The 22,493-nt window shown below is 44.7% G+C and overlaps 1 protein-coding gene across 17 annotated transcripts in view; it reads left to right on the top strand.

The window, feature by feature from the left end:
* The window catches only part of macf1a (microtubule actin crosslinking factor 1a), a 233,585-nt gene that overhangs the window by 190,047 nt on the left and 21,045 nt on the right, over positions 1 to 22,493 (top strand). For 14 of the 17 annotated variants that reach the window (XM_056400191.1, XM_056400192.1, XM_056400183.1 and 11 more), the window contains 12 exons: positions 12,549 to 12,710; positions 12,833 to 13,003; positions 14,492 to 14,658; positions 15,317 to 15,476; positions 15,895 to 16,221; positions 16,488 to 16,572; positions 17,345 to 17,571; positions 18,591 to 18,797; positions 18,906 to 19,133; positions 19,332 to 19,550; positions 19,661 to 19,864; positions 21,777 to 22,002. In XM_056400191.1, coding sequence (XP_056256166.1) covers positions 12,549 to 12,710; positions 12,833 to 13,003; positions 14,492 to 14,658; positions 15,317 to 15,476; positions 15,895 to 16,221; positions 16,488 to 16,572; positions 17,345 to 17,571; positions 18,591 to 18,797; positions 18,906 to 19,133; positions 19,332 to 19,550; positions 19,661 to 19,864; positions 21,777 to 22,002 — 2,383 coding nt within the window. The remainder of the gene's footprint in view (positions 1 to 12,548; positions 12,711 to 12,832; positions 13,004 to 14,491; positions 14,659 to 15,316; positions 15,477 to 15,894; positions 16,222 to 16,487; positions 16,573 to 17,344; positions 17,572 to 18,590; positions 18,798 to 18,905; positions 19,134 to 19,331; positions 19,551 to 19,660; positions 19,865 to 21,776; positions 22,003 to 22,493) is intronic. The other 3 variants (XM_056400190.1, XM_056400193.1, XM_056400182.1) reach the window with 1 other exon arrangement.

The raw sequence follows: 22,493 nt of genomic DNA, 5'->3' as shown, positions 1-22,493 counted from the left end.
ATTCCTCTTTCTCCTCTACAGCCCATTCCTTCTCACCTACCCCCATCCACCCCTACCTCATCCACTCCTTCCTTACCTCCTTACACGCCCTCCCCGCTCTCATCTGCTCCCCACACTCCTCCTGTCTCCTCCTCGCCTTCTTTGACACCCACAGTCAGCCCCGTGCCTCCTCTCCAGCAGCATCCTCTCAGCAGGCAAAAGCAGGTTCATCCTCTGCTGCAGAAGCAACACAAACAGACTCACATGGTGCCATCTCCTTCCAAAGAACATTTACCTGCCTTTAGCCAGACCCAGCCCCCCCAGGTTTCTGGAAACACACCCGAGCACAGCCCCAGTATATCCAGACAGGTAGAGAGAAGAGGGCAGGAGCACAGATGGACTACGAGCTCGTCTAAAGCTAGAATCAGGCAAATCCCAGAGGAGCCTGTTGAGTCAGTTAAGACCTCAGACTCAGAGAGGGATTCACCTCTTTTGGACCAGGACCAGGGGGACAGTGCTCCTCTCATCCCACCAAAACCAGTCTTCTGCCCTCCCACCAAGGCCCGCACATGGCCCCGCAGTTTAACAACTGGGAAAAGAACCCAGTTGGGGCTGAGGCACAACTTCCCCATGCTCCCCCCTTTGCCTCCCCTAATGGGTGAGGATGGCAACACAGATGAAGAATCACTTTATCTCCTTGATCCCCCGTCTCCATTCCTGAAGGAGGAGGAGGGGTTGGTATATGGAGGTCTGCCTCTCTCCCCCTGTATTAGTCAGGAGGGGGGTGATGAGGGGCTTCTCGGCTGGGGTGCTCAGGGCGGTGAGCTCAGAGAACGCACGGCCTCCGAGCTCAAATTCGAGGAGGACGAGCGCAGGATACTCGAGGAGCTCGATGAAGAAGAACAGGAAGAGTGCATGAAAATAATTGAGAGGGAGGAGGCATGGAAAAAAGAAAGGGACAAAGCAGAGGAGGAGAGAGCTCAGAGGGAGGAAAGGGAGTGGGAGGCGGTTCTTAAATTAGAGAATAGGGAGATCATTGACCAGCCTTGGGATAGGGAAACACTGGAATCGGAGGGATGGGATTTAACAGGCTCTTCTGGACATTGGCCTGTACTGACGCCCCCTTCAGGGTTTGGAGGCCCCGGGGGCGCCGGTGCCTCACCTTGCCCCAGCTCAGTGGCCGAGTCAGACGACCTCTTCTTAGAACTGGAGCGGCAATGTCAGGAGGATGAAGGAGAGGAGGGAGTGGAGATGAGTGTAGACCCTGAGCCTCTTGATCCTTACACACTTCCTTGTTTAGAGGAAGAGGAAGAGGAGAGAGAGGAGGAAGGTGAGACTGCCTGGGCAGATTTTGAACGAACTCTTCCTCTAGTTGCAGTTAACTCTGTAGAAGCTGATAGTGTTGCACTGGGTTTTGAAAGCTTTACAACAGACTCGAATTTAAATCACCCTGAGCACGTAGAGGAGATTACAAACTTTGACTTGATGCGAGCACAAGACTGTGAAAAGGAACATGGTGTCATTGATGAAGAGTGCGATGTTGACTACAATGAGGATAAGGCAGAGGTAGAGGAGGAAGAGACGAGTTACCCGACTGACTCGGCTCTTGGTCAACAAGTGGAGTCAGACTCCAGTGGAGTCCACATGTCCCAGCCGGACAGAACTGGTGTCAGTGACATCACTCAGACAGACTGTGAACAGGAGAGACCTGCACAGACTGAAACAGACCCTGATAGTGGGGCATCATCAGACCGCGATGTAGAGGATTGTGAGGAGAGAGCTTCCTCTCCATCTCGCAGCCCTCTGAACCCTTACGCTGAGGAGGCGGAGCAAGTGGAGGAGGAGACTGAGCAGGATGAAAGAGAACTGAAAGAGGAAGAGGAGTTAGGAACAGAGTGGGATGTGTATGACCAATCTGAGCCAAGTTTGGACAGTAGCGAGGGAGTTCTTATGGATCACTCCCCTGAGCCTCTGCACGCGGTTATAAAAGAAATCGACAATGAATGTACACAGGATGTTGATGTTCAAACTTCCTGTCCAGAAGATCCAGTCCCCTCAGAGCTTAGCGAGCCTGCCACAGCAAGAACTTGTGACACAGAGGGGACGTCCTCTTCATCAGAGACTCAGAACCTTGTCGTCCCCACAGATGTAGTCTCAGGACTGGACATGCCTGGACAAATCCCACATCTGGAAACTACATCAGAAGTGACAGCTAGCACCCCAAAATCAGACTCTGTTCCTCCACCACACCCTCAACATGCAGGCTCACCTCCCCCCTCCGATTTACCTCAGTCTCCCTCTAAGTTGGGCTCTTGTGGTGCTGGGTTGGACAGTAAAGACTCAGAGGCCTTCGTAATATCAGATAGTTTTGTTTACCTGGCTGTGTCTGCACCTCCCCAGTACCCCAGTGACTGCCCCCCCTCTCCGCTTCAGGACTCCATTCCCCCAAGTCCTATCCCCAAACCTCCCTGCTGCCCAGACCCAGGGGAGGAGGAGGAGGAGGGAGCCTTCCTTTCCCCTGACAGCTTTGTTTACATGGCAGCACCTGAACGGCCCCAACCTGGGCGCTCAGATGTGGGCTCAGCCTGTGAGGATACTCAGGAGCTGGACTTGGACTCGTACTCTGAAGGGACCCAGTCTGGGATGGATGGGGTAGAGTTTGTCCTTGGCTCTGTGACAGGGGACAGTGACTGGGAGTCGGATGGCTCTGCCCTGGACTTTCCTCCGCTCATGTCCAGAGACCAGGCCTGGGACCAACTTGAGCCAGGACTGCTGCAGAGCCTATTTACACAGACAGAGACAAGCCAGGCGCAGGTCTGTAGGCCCCAGGAAGATGAGGCCCAGACAGGGGCCACAGCTTGTCACACAGAGGCCCTGTTAGAATCAGGACCAAGCTCGACACCTACATTACCATGTTGTGACACCGACATGCAGGCTGAGGTACGCTCTCATCTCTAAATTCTGATACTCATTTCCATTGAGGAGTTAATTTGTATTAGTGCTGCTGGCTGATATAAAGTGCAGTCATAATGTAACATGGGAAAAGACATAAAAGAAGCTTTCAAAATGCATCTGGGAGGTGGTTTACTTTGCATTTCTATATGTATATATTTATTGTTCAGTAGAAGCACTAATCCAGAGCGATTTCAGTCTTAAATTGGACCGCTGAGACCCTGGTTTATTGATCTATTTAGTCTAATAAGAGAAGATTGTGGGGGAAGCTGAACAAAAATCTGTTCACAGCAATACAAGCATTAGATGTGGACAAGCTGAGACATAGCATGGAAAAAGAATTGGGTCAGGTAGCTGAGCGTTGAGGGTAACTGATGTAGACATAGCATGGAAAATGTATGCGGGGGGTGGGGGTGGGGGGTGAAGGTATGTAGACACCATAATTAGCTAGTTGTGTTTCAGTAGTAGGGCTTTAAATGATTGCAATATGATGCTCAGAGGGGAGTTTGCTACTTATGGGAAACTACCCTCACGGCCGCTCAGTGTGTGTGTGTGAGTGTTTGGGTGGGGGTCAGTGCTAATCTACAGTGCATGCACATATTTGAGATTGATCACATGTTTTGTGTGAGGCTAAAAGAGCAGCGTGTGCCTGCGGCCTACTTATAATGTTGATCTCAAGTGCAGAGTTTAGAACATTTATCTCAAGGGCAGGCTGTTGTTGTGTTTACAGGGTCTGTATATAGAGTTCAGAATGCTATGTTTCCATACAAAGTCATGGGTGCTGGGCACGTCCCAGCTGTGTGTGCACAGGAGGCTCCTCAGCAGCACAGGACAAAGTTTTCCAACTCATTTAATAATCGGTGAGAAAGGTCTGTGTTTGAGGAGTTCGTACATGGAGCGAGACGTCTGGACGGCTTTCTCTTTTTGGGTTGATTTGGTTTCAAAGAATGTAATCAGTGTCTCAGTATCCACAGTGTTACTGCTGTGCACAGCCATGAATCTGAAATGGATCTTCTATAAATGCTGCAAGATTAGCTCGGCCTGTCGCTGCGACTGTGCGTCGGACTCGTCTCTCCGCATTCATCTGCATTCAGTCTTCAGCGTGTTTTGTTTGCCTAGTGTCACTTCTCTCGCGTCTACCTCTGTGTTTGTGTTTGAGTGTGTGGGCTGCATGTAAAGGTATGTGTGTGTGTATATGAGTGTGTCTCAATGTGACAGGGTGTTTGACAGCCTGTCGTGCTTTCTAGGGGCTCTGCTATGATTCAGTGTCTGGCCCAGATTTGTCTGATCTGAACCCTGTTTTGTTGCACACAGATTGTCACAGGCAACTTTTCTGCAGTCTGCCCATTATGTTAGTTGTTTGTTCCTCTTTTTGCATATGAAACATGCAAAATGAAGGAAACACAGTGTGAGGCTGTGGCTAAAATCAAATGATTGTCCCAAGAGTGAAAAACAAAGTGACCCTGTTCCAAACCTGTTGGTGAAAGTTGAATATCAGGCACAGAATCTTAAGTATTTCTCATCTGTGAATATAATGAACAAGCAGAGTGTGATATGTGACCACTGATGCTCCTGATCCCAGGCTGATGATGTGAACTGTAGCTTCTGTTTTATTACACTTTCCATGCCTGGCCTGTCACAACTCATTTACCCTGTGTAGGTTATGAGTACACTTAACTATATATATATATATAGTTATATTTGTGTGTGTATTTGTTTGTGTGTGTAGCTGATTTAGTGTCTTTATGTGTTATCAGTCCTCATCTGTTTGTTCTCTCTGCAGCCACAGCCTCTCTGGCTTCAGTTTAATGTAATCAGATGTCATGTTTACTCAGGCTCAGATCTAGCAGAGGAGAATTACAGCCTTACAGAGCTGTAGTGCAGATGATCTGTAGCAACATCAAAAATGGCAAAAACTACGACTCACTACTCCTCAGGCTTGTATACATCAAAAGTATGATTTCCTCTGTGAACTTCATGCTGTAGGTTTTGGAGACACATTGTGTTTGGTTTGCTTTTGCAGCGTTTTGTACCTGTTAAATTCTTATTCCTCTGGTCAAACACGGAGGAAAGCGGAGAGTCTTTGAACGCACAGAGCAGCAAACTTTTGAACAGAAGCTACAAAGTTGTTCACACCAAAGGAGACATGATACTTGGCTCCAATTAATTTTCTTCCCAACAGAAGATAACTAGCATTTAATAATGCACACTTTCTCTAAGAAGTTATTTTGAAAGCTTTAATGATCAGCGAGACTTGGTGTGCAAATTAGTATCACCATGCTCCCACAGAAACACTGAGCCCTTTATATTTTCTTAGTAATGAATGATGGATGACGATTTGGAAATCTGACTCTCCAGTTTTTTGTCCACATTTCTGGAAGGTGACACATACACTTTTGTTGTGTGATGAAATCCCCTTTATTCAGCCCATGCCCTCCCTTGACTGACTCTTGTTCTCTCCCCTCTCTCCTCCCCCTCTACTCTTCCATGCTTGGATGGTTTTGTTGCTGTGATAAGGAGGTGAGAGGTAAATACTGTAGCTCTCTGTGAGGGGAGCTGCCTCTGCCAACATGGCTACACAAACAGTGTGTGAAGTTGTCTGGGGAATATAAACTTAGATATCAGATAAGAATGTGCCAGGGCTAACACTGGAGCTGTGACTCTGTTGCCTGTTTCTCTGCCCTCTCTAACCTGTTCGTCTTCTCTTTGCTTTCACCTTCCCTGTCTTCCTTTTTCTTTTTCCTCCATTGCGATATTTATTTATTTATTTATTTATTTAATCACATCTATCTCTCAGCCATTTGTTTGTCTGTATTTGTATCTCCACCCCACTTCAATATTCCGCTCCAGTACAAAACCAAATCATTCACATTCACCAGCACCAGGCAATTTTCACGTGAAGTTGCTGATAGGACTTCGTTGAAAAGGACTGACGTGCCGAACATGGGGAGGACAGGTAGACAGAGACGCAGAGGCAGAGTGTAGACAGACAAAGAGGCAGACACAGAAAGAGTTGTGACAGGCGATGGGGAGGTTGGGTGGAGGAAGCTATTGTTTTCACCGGGGGGGGGGGGCACCTTTTAGCGCAACATGAGGCTTTAGTAGAACGATAAGAGAGCTGCGCTGGCAGGCAGACACAAGCAGAAGGTCTTTGGATTAATACAGAGCTCATTTTAAAGCGCGGTGTGTGTATGTGTGTCCCGCAAACAGACAGACAGACAGATGGACTAGCTTTGCATGCTGTTTGATGAAGCGGGGAGAGGGAGCGAACAGTACAGACAGACTGACCAATGACAGCTTCTACGCAGATCGAGAGGCAGGCGGCTCTGAAATAACATGTTTCATTCATAACCCAGCAGCATTTGTTGTTTGTAGCTGCTGCTTTGAGAGAGAAGAGTAAAAGAGTCCTAAAATGCAGCTCAAACATGAGTATAAACACACATCACATGCAGTCATCAGAGGTCTTATACATGTGTACGAGAATGAGCACAGATCATGGTTTATATGCACTTCATAACTTTTTTTGTAACATTGCATATTTATATTTCCAACTTTTCTTAGCCTGTGTCTCGCTGGAAACAAGCAGCTTCTGCCAGGTTTATGCTTTTTTAATTAGTTCAAATCGCCTCTGCTTATGAAATCTGCACAAACCGCATTTTTGTTCCAAATCATTTTCAAAACAAGATGGAATAAAAGAAAAAGAGGAGGCATTGAAAGGCAGATGTTGAAGCAGAGAGAGAGCGAGAGAGAGAGAGAGAGAGAGACAAACAGGTGGCTTCAGGACTGCGGCTCATACATTTGCGTTTTGATTGATGTGATAATTCTGGTTCTGAACAACCGCCTCCGGGATAAACCTGTGAAAGACGGAGGAGAGGAGCAGGGGGGTGTGTTCAGGAACACAGAAAAGCATGAAAGCAAAAAGCAGGAAGATATTGATCTCCCATTGGAATTGAATGTAGTTGCGCTTAAAATGTAAAAAGTAGATCAAATATTTGAAGCGTTTTTCAATGATTTTGCATATTCTTATATTTTTGTGTCTGCCTCTGCTGCTGCATCACCCCCCCCCACAGCGACATCAGCAAGACAATAGAGCTCTTAAAAATGGTGGAGCAGTGGTCTCCTGTTAGATATGAATATGTTTCCAAGAATCCAAAAACAAAAAAAAGAAAAGAAAATCATATATTACTCTCTCTTTGTCCGTCTCACAGGGAGTTGATTAGCAGCACGAAAATCCCACAAATATGTGGAAAAACAGTTCTCTGTGAATAAAGGAAAATGATGTGCGTGTTGTGAAAAATGAATCCCTAAAAGAGAAAAAGAACTGATGGTGGGAAAATAAAGGGGAAGAAAAAGAGGATAGTAAGGTTTAAGCCAGCATGATTTGACTGCAGGCCACATTTGCATGAGATTTGTGTCCGTATTTGATGTTCAAATAAGGACTCTGTTTTCAAATGGGATTTATTAACCCATTAACCTCTCTATCCCTGTGTTGGAGGTTGGTCAGTCTGTGGCTTAAAGCGAAGCTTCTCCCGGGGAAATCGTTCTCCCCCATCGAGGTTAGTTTGGAAACAGATTTCTACCGTTTCCTTCCTCCCCTCGTTCCTCGTTCCACTGAAAGAGAAAGGAGGAGTGAGGAAGGATGAGGGTTGAAAGACAGGAAGAGAGCGAGAGACGAAGGCAGAGGCAGGAAGAGAGGGAGAGAGGGGTGAGGGAGGAGGTGTGGGACAGGCTGATAGCTATGTTATTACTGGTTGGACTGAAGTGCGATGGCTGCCATGTTTCATTTCTAAGAGAAGGTCTCTGTTCCTGTCTTTCTTCTTCATCACATACCAGTTTTATTTTTAAGTCTTTTCAGCCGTGGCATGAGTGCAGCTGTAGAGGCAACATATTTCTGATATGACCACCAGCTCTTCTCATGAAGCAGACCGATCATGTGGTTATGAAAATCAGTTATGAAGGGAAAGGAGGATGAAAGGAGAGGACACAGTTCAGAGCAGAACGACTTTAACGCTTTGAAAACGAACAACATCATGCATGTTCTGTTTTTTTTCTTTCTTTTTTTTTCTTTTTTTCCCAGACACAAGTTGTGGACGCTATCAGATTTCCAAAGCAGGTTTTCTTCCTCCGTTTATTTTCTTGTATTTATTTCAACAGACACACAGCAGCTAAAGGGCAGCTGCTGCGTCTCTGTGTGTTTATTAGTAGAGTTCTGCCTTTATGCTACATGTTCCTCATCTGTCCTGATCAAGAAATTGATCGTCCTTGAGTGATATTTTGGACAAACGCCATCAGCCCAGCCAGCCCTCACCTCAGCGTTATTAGCTTGACAGATGACGGCTAAATATAGAGCATCCACACATGTGTTCACGTTCAGCAGACATACAGTACACACACACTCTCCTCACAGATTCAAAAGAAGAAGTTTGCTCTTTTGTAAATTCCCTAGACTTAAGGTCACATGTTTAACCTGCATGTATGTTGTTACATGAAGCCTCACAATCATGTGCTTTCACTTTCATTCACCATCTTTGACCTGATTTGCCACCAGTGGGAGAACTGTTGGCATTTCATGAGAAGCCTGTGGTCGTCACACTTAATGAAGCCATGACTGATGCTGCTCATGGTCAAAGCCATGAAAACATGCTACATAAGTACAAAATAATCCATCAGAAAGTCACATTTCACAAAACAGATTTCTGTATTAGTGTTTTTAAACCACATTTTCAGAGGCTTTAATTTCCGGCTGCATTTTCCTTATCGATTAATCTGCTGCTTTTTTTCTTGATTTGTTGTTTTGTCTGTAAAAAGTCCGAAAACAGTGGAAGGTGCTCACTAAAAAGCCAAGATTATGTATATCTATGTATATTTTATTTGACTAAACCCACAGTAGTTGATTGATTTCTGTTGATCTTGTCCAAACACTTGTGTGACGAGTTGGATGTTTTCACAGTTTTTCTGCATCTTCACCTCAATCAGACATTTCAGTCTCCCAGCTTCTCCTCTCATGAGTTTTTGGATGTTGGTCTAAATGTTTTTGTCAAACCGGGAAAGTATCAAACTCATGAAATGTCAGACTCGTCAGACTGAAAAGGACAAAATTGGCCAAACTTATCTGAATTTAACCGACAGCCTGACTCTTATAATGAGACAAAAATCTGTGCTCTTGAAAATTTCTGCGTTTCTTCAAGAAAACTGTTGACTTTCATCATCTCTAGCATTTCACCAGCTTCCTAACTGATGACAGTGTAACCAGCCGGTATCAGGCTCTCACATCCCTTCCCCGGCTTCAGTCAGATCTACTTTCATCCCGGTGTTGTCGCCTGTCCACACTGATCTGCGGCTGAAGTGAGAAAGCCAGTGTGGGTTTGCGGTCCACACGGAGCAGGACGAAAGAGAATGATGGGAGGAAAAGAGGAGGCAGCTGTGGTCGGGGGAGCAAGAGGAAAGAGAAGAGGTAGAGGGATGAGCGATGACATGATGAGAGGTAGAGGAGGAGGAGGAGGAGGCAGAAGGATGACAAGCCTGGTAGCGATAGTTAAGTTAGCTCAGTCAAGAGTGTGTGCGTGTGTTGCTGCGTGCTGGCTGAGGTGGGGAGGAATGACAAGTATGTGGGACATTTTCCAGAGCTCTGCTTTGCTGGATTCAACCACTCTGAGCTGGAGAGAGAGAGGAAGAGCAGAGAGGGCGAGTGAAACCAAGACAGGAAAAAAAAAAACACATAGAGAGTGACACAAGAAAGAAGAAGAGGAGGGAGAACCTATAACATGTTTAGATACATCCCAGTGTATGTTTAGGTGATGAATGGCTCTACTTTCCCTGTTTTTTTCCTTTTCTGTTCCCCTCTATCTCTGACACACACACACACACACACACACACACACACACACACACACACACACACACACACCAGGCGCAGGGTGGAGTGGGTCATGGCTACAGTCATTGTTGTTCTGGCCGACAGACTTCCTGTTCCAAGCAGCTATGACGCCCATCACCACAACACAGCTGTGTCCAAGCTGGACAGGAACATGCACACACACACACACACACATACACATTGCTCATTCATATATAATCTTGCACACAGATTCATACCTGTGGAGCACTTAATCATTTCTTTTCACACACATAATTACGCACGTTGATTTACACTTCTGCACACTACACGCACACAAACACACAAACACACAAACACACACAGCCTTGGCGTGGGTAACCTGCAGTTTGATGCCATATTTAAACCAGATGAGCAGAAACCTGTAAAGCCTTTGATTATGACCCACTGCAGAGACTCAGAAACACGTTCCAGCTCAACCACTTCCATCGACAAGAGTAACTCCAGCATTAAGTCAGCGGGTCTGTAAACATCCACAGCACATCATAAAAGCTTTAAAGCTTTTAAATACAGACAAATGTGTTCTGAATAGTGATGGAGGAAAAGCACTCATTCACACTCATTCTGCACTTAAATATAATGTCAAACACTTCTGTTTCTCACTGGTGATGCTCTGGCTCTGCTTCATTTTTGTCTTGAACTTGCTGAAACATGTGGACTCTCCAGTCCACCGGTCCCCTTTGAGATCCCCCACTACTCTGTCAGCTGGTTCTGTGTTGGACGTTGTAGGTGGGATTTGATGGAACATGAAACAAGATATTTTCACATGAACATCTTTTACGTTTTGTGGTGAAAATGAATTTTTCAGATGTTTTTATTTCTGCTGGATTTGTGCAGTGGGTTGTGATTATTTCAGTGTTGGACACCCAAGAGTGTTGAAGCTTTTTTGTGATTCTCTTCCAGGCCATAGTGGTATTACACTGAAACCCAAACCCTCATTTTCCCATTTTCCCTCTCCTTCACTTTGCCTGCACACCCCCACCCCCCCACCCCCACCCAGTAATGTCACACCAGCTATTTTTCCCCAGGCTTTGGATTTACCAAAATCGTGTGTGTGTCGTGGATGTGTGTGTCTGGTTATTTGTGTGTGTGTGTGTATACATGTGTGTTACTCTGTCTCTTTGTGTGGCCATTGGGGTTTGGCTGCCGCAGCATCACAAACCACCAGCCCCAATTCTCCCTCTGTGGGCCTATTCTGAATGTCAAGACTTCTCAAAGGTTTTCATGTCAGCGACCTACCGCATTGTTGCCAGAGACCCCCATTAGATGGGAATTTTTTCCCAGAAATGACCAAATGAAAAGAATTTCCCTGGTGGTGGTTTACAGTCTTCCCTTCGGTCAGGGAGTTGGTGAAATCCCGTCGTGAAATTGTGAAAGTTGTTTTGTGGATTTGGCAAATTGTTGAATACATCAGGATGGTTTACAGGAATTTAGCATAACTTTATTTTCTGACATTTATTGCATTAGCTGTTGGTTTGGGGTTGTTTTTCCTCTCAGCAAGAACAAGTCTAGTGAAAACCAGACTGTTTACCCCGTTAGAAAAACAACATGAACAAACCAGACTAGAAAAACATTTTATAGGTCAGAGATTATGAAATAAAGTAAAGTTGAAGAAGTGATACCGTTTGGTAACAGGGCCTTAGTATTGACTTGTGCTGTAACTCATCATTTTTATAGATTTCTCTATTGATCACTTAATCCACAAAATGACAGATATACAAAGTGTCATAAGTGATGTTATGAAAGAGCTATCACTTTTGCAAAAAAAAACGAATATTTTCAATTCATGATTAAATAAAATGGAGAAAAGCAGCAAATTCTTACATTCATGAAGCTAGAACCAGCGGATACGTGGTATTCTTACTCGATAAATGACTTATTGATTCTTAATAATGATAATAGATGAATTTTTGTATGTATGAATATTAATAGTCCTTTGAGTCGATTTGGACCTCCACAATCTCCCCAACGACCCCAGTAGGGCCCCGGACCGAGCTTTGAGAAGCTCTGCTGTGTGTTTTTGGATACAGTAGCGACACAGATTTACTGTGAGAGAGGAGCTGTGTTGGCTGCTGCTTGCTCTTTTTCGTCCAGGGAAGTCAAGTCTGGTTGTGTTTACTGTCGGATGGCTGCTTCTATTGTCATCACAAGATGGCTCCAGCCCTCCGCTGTGACGTGTGTGTGTGAGTAATGTGGCCAGACAAGTGAAGTTGTGCGTGTGCTAGTGTAGGTCTGTGTGTCTGCTTGTGTGTGATTAAGTGAAGGTTGTGTGCACCCATGCAGTGTGTTAGTGTACTCTACAATGTGTGTGTGCTGTCGACTCAGCCTTTTGCAGCTAGCCCCTTACTCGTCAAGCCCTCTAATCCCCATAATCCCCTTTCTCCCCCTCCTCTTTTTTCCTCCTCCCTCCACCCTCACTTCTCCAGCCCCCTTCCTGTCTCCCACTCCTCTCTTATCTCTGCACATCCCTCTGTCTGTCTTTCACCTCCTAATATCCACTCGCTTCTATATGTAGGAACGTAATGTGGGACAATTCACTCCCATTTGTCGTCACGCAGATTGAATGTGTGGTGTATTTCTGACCGCTGACTGGTGTATTCCTGTACTTTCTCCTCATGCATACTTCTTCTTCTCTTGCCTTTTATTCGTTCTTTAATGATACAATGAGTGAGTCAGCCGATCAATTAATGACGTCCCCTGTCTGTCTGTTTCCGTCTGCCAGGCTGTGGAGAGAGAACAGGTGGACAGCATTCAACCCAAGCTGCAGCACGTCAACGCAGTGGGTCAGGGTCTGATCCAGAGCGCCGCAAAACACACCGACACCCAGGCGCTGGAGCACGACCTGGAGACAACCAACCTCCGATGGAACTCCCTCAACAAGCGGGTACGGCTTGACACCCGTGCAACACCTGGAGACATGTAACACTGATGTATAAAACAGAGAACAGCACCGCGCCTCCTGTTTCTCGCAGTTTCAAGCTTTGGGTTTTACTCTCCTGTTCTCAGGTGGCAGAGCGGATCGCCCAACTGCAGGAGGCCTTGTTGCATTGTGGGAAATTCCAGGATGCTCTGGAGCCTCTGCTAAGCTGGCTGAGCGACACAGAGGAGCTGGTGGCCAATCAGAAACCTCCCTCTGCCGAGTACCGTGTGGTCAAGGCCCAGATCCAAGAACAAAAGGTACGACAAAGGACGACAAGGTGTAAAATAAAATCCACTTTCACGTGTAATAACGCAATGAAACGGTATCAACAGAGAACAGTGAGATGCACTTAAAGCAGCTTAAATGTCTCACTTCAGGGCAGTGAGGGCACATTCTGATGTGTGTTTTTCAGTCTGCTCATATTTTCCATGTTGGGGATTTGAAGCGCTGATCATTAAGCTCTTAGCTTCTGCCTCCCACTTCCTTCTGTCTTTGAAGTGTCCTGTCGGAATAAATTGAGTGGATTTGAATTTTAACTTTCCATTTTTCTAGATTATTTTATTTTCCAAACATTGTTGTGAGAAACATTCTTCTATCTGTCAGACAGGTTGATTTAATTCAGATGTCCTCAGTGTCCTTTAACCACTAACAATAGATATTTGAATGACAAGTACACACACAAACACACATACACACACTCAATGATCCGTCTGCCTGGCATCCGAATGGTCCCAGTTGACCGTCTGCCAGTCAGACTGGCATAAAAACAGACACACACACACACACACACACACACACACACACACACACACACACGCACGTATGGTGGATTTGTATTGTTTTCAGACACACTCACAGTTTTCCCTGTTTATCCAACATACACTTCCTGTGTTTGTGCACATAAGAGTGCTGTAGTCTTGGCCAGCAATCAATCACACGTGTTTACATCCGTGACGGAGAGCGTTGTCGGCGTTTGGCTGAAAAAGAGAGTAAACTGTGGAGAAGAGCTGAACTCGAAGCAGAGAGAGAGGGAAGGAAGTCTGTTTAATGCGTGTTGTTTTTTTGTAAGGTGAATAAAAGTTTGTTGTTGTATCTAACTTTTAAAAGGTTTCACCTACTCTAATTAAATGTTTAATAATTCATAAGTAAAACTGAATTTTTAAAAGATATGCACTTACCTGAGTCCTTTGATGCCACATTGATAAAAGGTTTAACGAGCTAATTATTGATGAGTTTTGTTTGAGCTCCTGTAAAAAGGGAGAGAAGGTTGGCAATGGAAAACGTGTCAACTTTTGTTTTAGCAAAATGATAAATTCTCCCAAACAGTGAACGTATTCCATGCCTCAGACACTAATGCAGTAAAGAAAAGAATTATTCTGCCTTGTTAGAGCAGAGATGACTTATTTTTCCAAAGCACATTTTCTGATTTGTGTAAACATCGCTTCTATTTGCAAACATAGAGGGATTAGATCTTAAATTTGTGTAGATGTGTTGACAGAAAAAAAGATTTCTATCAAATTTAATTAGGCAACGTACACTCAGTCAACACTTTATTAGGTGCACCTCGCTAAACTAATTCAGTCTAACTCAACAACTCTGCAATAAATCCTGACTTTATGAAGGTTATCATTTTTGAGAGCGTTGTTGATTTAATTTAATAGTCATTAGTGAGGCTGCGGTTTGTGTTGTTGTTACATCTAATTGTGTTATGTTAGACTAAATATTATATATTTCTCTTCCTCCAGCTGCTCCAGAGATTGTTAGATGACCGCCGGCCGACGGTGGAGATGATCCGCGCTGAAGGAGAGCGGATCGCGGCCACGGCGGACACTCAGGACCGAGAGAAGATCCAGACTCAGCTCCACAGTCTGGCAGAGAGATGGACTGACCTCCTGGACAAGGCCAGCGGCAGGTCAGTCTCCTTTACAATGCAGGGGGTTTTCAGGGTGGGGAGGACCTGGGTCTCTAAGTTGATCTCTGACCTCCCTGAGGACTGAGAAAAGAAAGAGGAATTTCCCTGTACTTATTCCCTGTAATTACTGAGGTATCGTATGGCACTCGCGGCCTCCCTGAGAATCTCTTCAGATAATTTAGACACTTTAAAAACATCAGATCTGTCCATTGTGTCCTTTCAGCACAGATAAAATCACAGAAACAGAACGTGACAGATCTGTCTAGCTGTGAACATGTGGTTGGGGAAAGTAATCAGTGGTTTACCTCAACAGCATGTTGTCTTGTGGTTATTTCCTGTTTTCTCATTTCATCTCCGGGTGGCTCTGTACAACTCCTCTATATTTAAAGAAAGAATTGTATCATTACTATTGGTTTCTGTGGTCGACAAGTCATTTCAGAGGAGATTCTGTTCACCAGGGAAAGTAGAGTTTCTTTTACAACACACATGCAGAACACAGCAACAGAGCAGATCTGTGTGTTCATGAAAAGAGGAAACATCATTTAAAATGTTTACAACACTTTCATGGCTGTGATATAAAAACACCACACTTCTATAAACAATAACACACACACACCTCTGCTATCTGTATATACACTGTGAGATGCTCGTCCCTCAGGCAGAGGCAATTGGAGGAGCTGCAGGTTCTGGCTCTTCAGTTCCATGAAGCCCTGGAGCCACTGGGAGAATGGCTGAGCACCACCGAGAGACGCCTGAGCTCCGCCGAGCCCATGGGAACCCAGACGGCCAAGATCACGCAGCAGATCACCAAGCACAAGGTACTATCCCACCATGATGTAACTCAGTGCTGGAAGAAGAACAATACGGCACAAGAGTCACAGAGCGTTTATTTACAACCCAAACACGTCTTCTTACAAGTCCATGTCTTGATTTATTCTTGTCAAGTTGAGTTACTTGTTTTCATTTCAGTTGTGTCAAGTTTTTAAGTTGTTTTTCTCATTCATCATTGATGTTTATGATTTCCTGTTGTTCTATGATTTGTCATTTGCATGCTCATATTTTGAGTTTTTATCCATCTGTTTTTCTGTTGTTTTGCTTTTCTTATCCAACATCCCTTCATCTTCCCATTACACACACACACACACTCACACACGCACTCACTCTCTCTCTCACACACACACTCACACACACACTCACACTCACACAACCAAACAAAAACACACATGCACTTCCCAGGCGCTCCAAGATGACGTGTCCTCACGAGAAGCCGAGGTTGACCACCTCGAGGCCCTCAGCCAATCGCTGACGCCGCTCAGTTGCGCGGCAGACCGCGATTGGTTGAGCGAGCGCGTGGGGGCGGTGAGGTCAGGTCACTCGGAGCTCGCTGATTGGTGCTCCAGGCGGGCAGGCCTGTTGGAGCAGGCGCTGGCCAACGCTCAGCTGTTTGGGGAGGAGGAGGTAGAGGTGCTGAACTGGCTTGCAGAGGTGGCTCAGAGACTGGCTCAGGTCTCTGTGCAGAGCTACCAGCCTCAGCTGCTGGCCGAGCAGCACAAACTCACTCTGGTACGACCTCATCAACACAATGAATGACAACTAAGGTCCTTCAGCTCATTAGACATGAGAACAGTTCTTAGGAACTTTGTTTTTTGAAAATGTAATTTGATAATGTAATATTTTTTCTTATGGGCATGAAGAAAAGATTTGAAACACACTGGGTGCAGTTTTATCACTAGAACGTATTTGAAGTGTTCCCAACAATGTGCACATTGTAGTTAAGATTGAATTTTTGTAGCACAAAGGGAAACTGTTATCTCTGTTTCTTCCCTCAGTCTCTAAATGAAGAGATCCTGAGCCGGAAGAAGACAGTGGACCAGGCCATCAAGAATGGACAAGCTTTACTCAAACAGACCACAGGTAATATCAGATAACCCACTTCATCTTCCCCCAAACCTGACTCTGTCTGTTTCCTCTTAGCAAGAAGATATTTCAGATTTCTTGTGTTGTCTTTGATCATTTTACAGTTTGTCTTGAATGCATCTTTTCTGTATTTTGATTATAAGCAACTTGTGTAACTTCAGCTGTACCTGCATTACATTCATTCTCCCATGGGGGGGGAAATGCTCTCTTTATTCAATAAGTTGTGTTGTTTTGGGTCTGTTGTCTGTGAAGACACACACACGAGGCTTAGTAACAGAAACACACAGTCAAACAGTGTTTTAGTTTTTATAGATTCACATCCAAACCACACGTTTAGATCCGTGGTGAGTCAAGCTGTAACATGTGGTTTGTGTTTGTCTTCACATATCAAGATATTAGCCATGCTGACTGGCAGCACTATCAGCAAGTTGTTTGTGCATCTACATGAATACACTTTGTGTTTTTACTGTCATATTTATATCAAATATCATGGTGATGAGAGGAATGCTGTGCTGTCAACCCAAACATACTGTGAGATTGTCTTTAATGAGATGTCTTTAATATGCGATATTATGATTATATATTGTGAGATAATATAAGAATTAGGAAGAAATCAGATCGCACTTTTGACACACTGAAAACACAAGGTAAATTATAAACATTGAAGACTTTAAGAATTAGAAAAATGTTTCTTCACCACAAGGTTTATAGTTGAAACCTTCCCTGTGTGTCTGCATCTCTTCACACTGACCTGTGTGTGCGCCTGCAGGTGAGGAGGTTCTGCTGATCCAGGAGAAGCTGGACGGCATCAAGTCTCGCTATGCTGAGATGACAGCCAGCAGCAGCAAGGCCCTCCGCACCCTGGAGCAGGCCCTGCAACTCTCCACGCGCTTCGCCAGCGCGCACGACGACGTCAACCAGTGGCTAGACGGCGTGGAGGCGGAGCTCAATAATGTGGAACCTGACGCCTCACCAGCCTATCAGGAGAGACAGAAGGTGGGAGAATAGATAAAGATTATGTTTGTGTACAAGAGGGATGCGCAAAAGATTTGTTTTTGAGGAACTAAGAAAATTAGACATGAAGATTAATATTCATTGATATTCATTGATATCTGTTTATTTCCAAAATTACACATATATATATTTATTTATTTATTTTAAATGAAAACATTTCAGTTAAAACTAACATGTCCTTGAAATACCTTTATTTGAACACTCAGGCTTTTAAAGACAGTTTAGAGTTAGAGTTATAGTACTTGCATGTGATGGTGTGCTGTATGTCTCACTCTATTTCACATTACACTCATCGCTTCCAGCTATATTATTAACTCAGACTGTGAGTCACTTGGTTCAAAGTGAGCGTTTGGAGCCACAGTGTAAGACTCGACATCCGCCCTTTACATCTGCTCTCTTTAACACACCACATTTCTCACACAAGTGTCAGAGACGCAGCTCTTCTTCTACCTTTTTTAGTTCTGTTCAGCCGTTTGGATCATGTGACTCCTGCTTCACTAAATGATTGATTGAGGCACTTGAACGATGGGATGCAACGAGGTTAATTGGCTAACAACTTGATAAAACTTTACAGATTTAAACATCCGTATTTTACAGATTTAAAGGATTTTCCTAGAATAGAAAAAATGATGCATATTATTTGATGACAACTCCTGTCTGGAATGACATTTTCAGCCGTTCCAATATTAACCTCCCACAGTAGAGTTACCATAGAAACCTTGATTTCTGGGAACTCGATAACAGTTTCTAAAAGCTATTGAAAGGATTATTTCCATTTAATTTTTCAACATTTACCATTTAACACGTTTCCACTGTGCCACACTCGAAAAGTAAAGCAGCTTTAGCCACCACAAAAAAACCCTGTGATACACTTGTTGCCGTTTAGTTCAGTTAATTGCATTTTTACATTTGTACATGAAGTTTATTTGAAAAGTCTTTTGAGCTAATTTTCCATCTGATTACAGGATTTACTTTCTAAAACGAATCCCTCACTTTCACAGGAGCTGAAGAAAGTTTCAGCAGAGAAGCGTCTGGTGTTGGACACGGTCAACGAGGTGGGCAGCGCCCTGCTGGACCTGGTGCCGTGGCGAGCCCGTGAAGGTCTGGACCGACTTGTCGCTGACGCCAACCAGCGCTATCGGCAGGCTGATGAAACCATCACTCAGCGTGTGCAGCTGGTGCAAGCCGCCATCCAGAGGTCACAACAGGTGCTGCAGGCAGTTTAACATGAGTGAACATAAACGCTGAGCTGGTTAACTGTTTGGGATTCTGTTATATTGTGAGTGCTGCTAAAACACCCCACCTCCTCCCCTCAGTATGAAGAGGCAGTGGATGCAGAGCTGGCCTGGGTCGGGGAGACGGAGCGCAAGTTGGCGTCTCTGGGGCCCCTGAGTCTGGAGCCGGACGTGACGGTGGCTCAGCTCCAGGTGCAGAGGGCCTTCAACATCGACATCATCCGACACAAAGACACTGTGGATCAGCTCCTCAGCACCAGAGATGACATCCTGGAAACATGCAGTGAAGCCCAGAGGGATGCACTGATGGTACGTCACTGATGGATGATGGATGATGGAGAATTATGAGGAAGAGCATGAACATGAGAAATTAAAGTTTGTGCACATTGATAACCTTAGTAAGGGATAGACTAGGTGAGGATAAAGTAAAGTTAGGATCATCATAATTAATCCTCAGTGGAAAGTGCAGTAACATTAACATCTGTATGTCTTTGTTAACTTCTCCAGGTGAAGACAGATTCTCTGAGTGCTCGTTACGACGCAGTGAGTCAGAGCCACAGTGAGCGGTTCTCGGCTCTGGAGCAGGCCCAGGTTCTGGTGGCTCGCTTCTGGGAAACCTACGAGGAACTGGAGCCGTGGCTCGGCGAGACCGAAACCCTCATCACCCAGCTGCCACCACCAGCCATCGACACAGATGCTCTGCGACTGCAACAAGACCAGATGAGGGTAAGAGAGGACACAAAATCCTGATGCTGTTTTAGTTTTCCTCTCATTATATTTAATAATTTAAAAATCTACTTAATTTCCATGTTCATGTTCTTTAATTTCCTCTGCAGCTGCTCAGAGAGTCAATCGCAGAGCACAAACCTCACATCGACAAGCTACTGAAGATCGGACCCCAGCTGGCCGAGCTCAGCCTCCAGGAGGGGGCGACAGTGACGCAGCGCTACAGTGACGCAGAGAGGCGCTACCTGGCCATCAAGGAGGAGGTGAAAGGTCGAGCTACAGCACTAGACGAAGCCGTGTCGCAGTCCGCACAGGTACGTCACAGGCGACGAATTCCCTATTTCACTCACTGTTATAAATGCAGACGTGGGTCTAATAAGTCTTATTATTTAGTGTGCTTGAAGCCTTTGATACGACTGGTTTAAAACTGAATTCAATAAACTTTAATGACATTTTGTGTTGCCTCTCGGTGAGGATGAAAAATAGTCTATAAATGCTGTTTGTTGGTCTGTTAATAGCTTGTTATTTAGTGTCTGCTGCCACAGACAAAACAATGACGCCTGATGTGATTACTAAACAGCATGAGATTTAATGTGATTTTGTTTTTGTCTCTGTTGCTTGCTTTCAGTAAATGATAATGAGGATTTATTGTGTAACACGTTAACAAGTTCAGTTAAAGTTAAGTTTCATCGTTATTTAGTTCTTGTATTTTTGTATTTTGCTTTTCAAAAACTTTATATCTTATTAGAAAGAGAAACATCAGCCAGTGTTTTACTCTGGTTTTATTGCTTAGGAAAAACATACCTTTAACTTATAAACTCTATTATGCAGACTCCATCTCGTCTTCTTTAAGTGTTAGTTTTCTTTGCACTTCATTTCATGAGACATCACTGAGTCGTGGGTGTTTCTGGTGTCGATAATGCCTGACATTTTGTACTGTATGCATGTCTCTGATTTAACTCATTATATTGTTTCTCCACCCTCCGCCCCCCTACAAACTGATCCATGTATTGATCCTTCTCTTCCTCAACCTGCACTTCTGTGTTGTCCTTATCCCTCACTCCATCCTAAACCATCTCCCTCCCTGTCTCTCCTCCCTCATCTTTGACCCTAACCTTAATCTCCCTCATCATCTTCACCACCCCTCATCCTTGCAACCCGTTCTCCCTCCTCCATCCCATCCCTCGTTCATTGTGGATGTGCTGTGTGTGTTGCAACCCCCTCCCACCACCATTTTCTCCATGGTCACTGCTCACTGCAATCACCCAGCTGGTAGAGGTAAGACTGACTGACAACATCAAACTGGCGCTCAGGCTGCGGTTACATCACATGATTTGGTCAACTAACAAACCGTGAATCAGTAAAGCCATAATCTCGTACCAGCACTGATCTCACCAGACAAAAATGTCTTAAATTCCCTACCTTGAATATCACTGGATACTTCATTCATGGGGAAAATATCATGGAAATACAGTTTTGTATTGATAAGTAGAATGAATTCTCTTACAGGTATTAAAAGATTTGTTCTAAAATCTTCTCAAAACCACTTAACTTAAATGGAACTACGGCTTTATTGATTTAAACATTGATCTGAATCATGTGTGGGCCGATCCTGAGTGACCATAAGACTGAACTACATCTGTTAGCGTTCTCTGTGGTGTAGGACTGTAGACTTGAATGAAGCCTAGTCTCAAACTGAGGCCTGCCTTCCACTTTTCATGGTTTTATCTCAGACTAGGCTCGATTCAGGTCCTTGAAACCAGTTTGTATCAAAAGAATCTTCTTCTTGTGGTTAGAAGAAACTTGTTGTGTTATGTTGTGATCAAACAATTTAATTTCACTCAAGTACAAATTGCACAATGAGTCCAAAATGTCTCCTGGGTCCTTTAGAGTGGACTCTGTTGTGTCAATAGCTCCCTCTTGTGTGGTAGATCAAGTCCAGCTTTGTCAGAGTTACACAACCTGGATGACACGATGAAAGTGAAATACTGAGATATTACATAGAGGAACTGCAAGGTTTTAATGAGAATTTTCTCTTATTCGTTCTGTGTTCACTCTGTGTGAAGTTAATACGGTCTGCCCCAGATGGCTGACCACCCACATAATATATCAGTATTTTCCTACTTTCAAAATGTCACCCAGCTATCAAAAACCCAAACCCAGCCACCTCAGCATACTCTCCGCCCCCTCATAACTTTTTTTTTCCGCTTCTCCTTCCGTCCTCAGTTTCATGACAAGATGGATCCCCTGTTGGAGACCCTGGAGGGGGCGGTGCAGCGGCTGCGACAGCCTCCCCCAGTGGCAGCAGAGGTGGAGAAGATCAGGGAGCAGCTGGCGGAGCACCGAGCTCAGGGGCTGGAGCTTGACAAACTGCTGCCAAGCTTCTCGGCCCTCTGCGCCCGCGGAGAGGAGCTGATAGGACGAGCTGCTCGCGACGATCCTGCCGCTCAGGGTGAGTGAGCTGGGACGCGTCTGACAGTGAATGACAGCCGCGTGATATTTACACTGACAGACAGGCCGTGTCATGTGACACAAGTCGGGTTTTAAACAGGGTGAGGGGTTCTACTTCTGCACAGTTAAAGTAACAAACGCTTTTATCCAAAGTGCAACACATTTGAAAGGTCAAATGACCTGCACCAAGTGCTTCACATGAAAAGTAAAATAAGCTTTTAAAAGAATGACATAGAAAGCATAAAATTGGTGAGACATCAATACAACAGTATTTGTAAAGAAGTGCTGAGCAAAGTACAAAATTTCAGAGCTAGTTAAGGGCTGAGGTGAAGAGTTTTAAGCTTTCTATCAAAAATACTTGTGAGCTGCTTCTCTGAGTCCTTTTCATTTAGGTGGAAAATACTGGCCGTAACTGGCATCAACAAATTGCATAATAAAAAAGGGCATCAGGGCATTAGAGACAGAGTCAGAGCAGAGAGGAAAACATGACAG

This window comes from Seriola aureovittata, chromosome 16, assembly GCF_021018895.1.
Source record: "Seriola aureovittata isolate HTS-2021-v1 ecotype China chromosome 16, ASM2101889v1, whole genome shotgun sequence".
Taxonomy (NCBI): domain Eukaryota; kingdom Metazoa; phylum Chordata; class Actinopteri; order Carangiformes; family Carangidae; genus Seriola; species Seriola aureovittata.
Note: the sequence above shows the minus strand (reverse complement) of the source record. Positions and strands in the feature narration are given on the sequence as shown.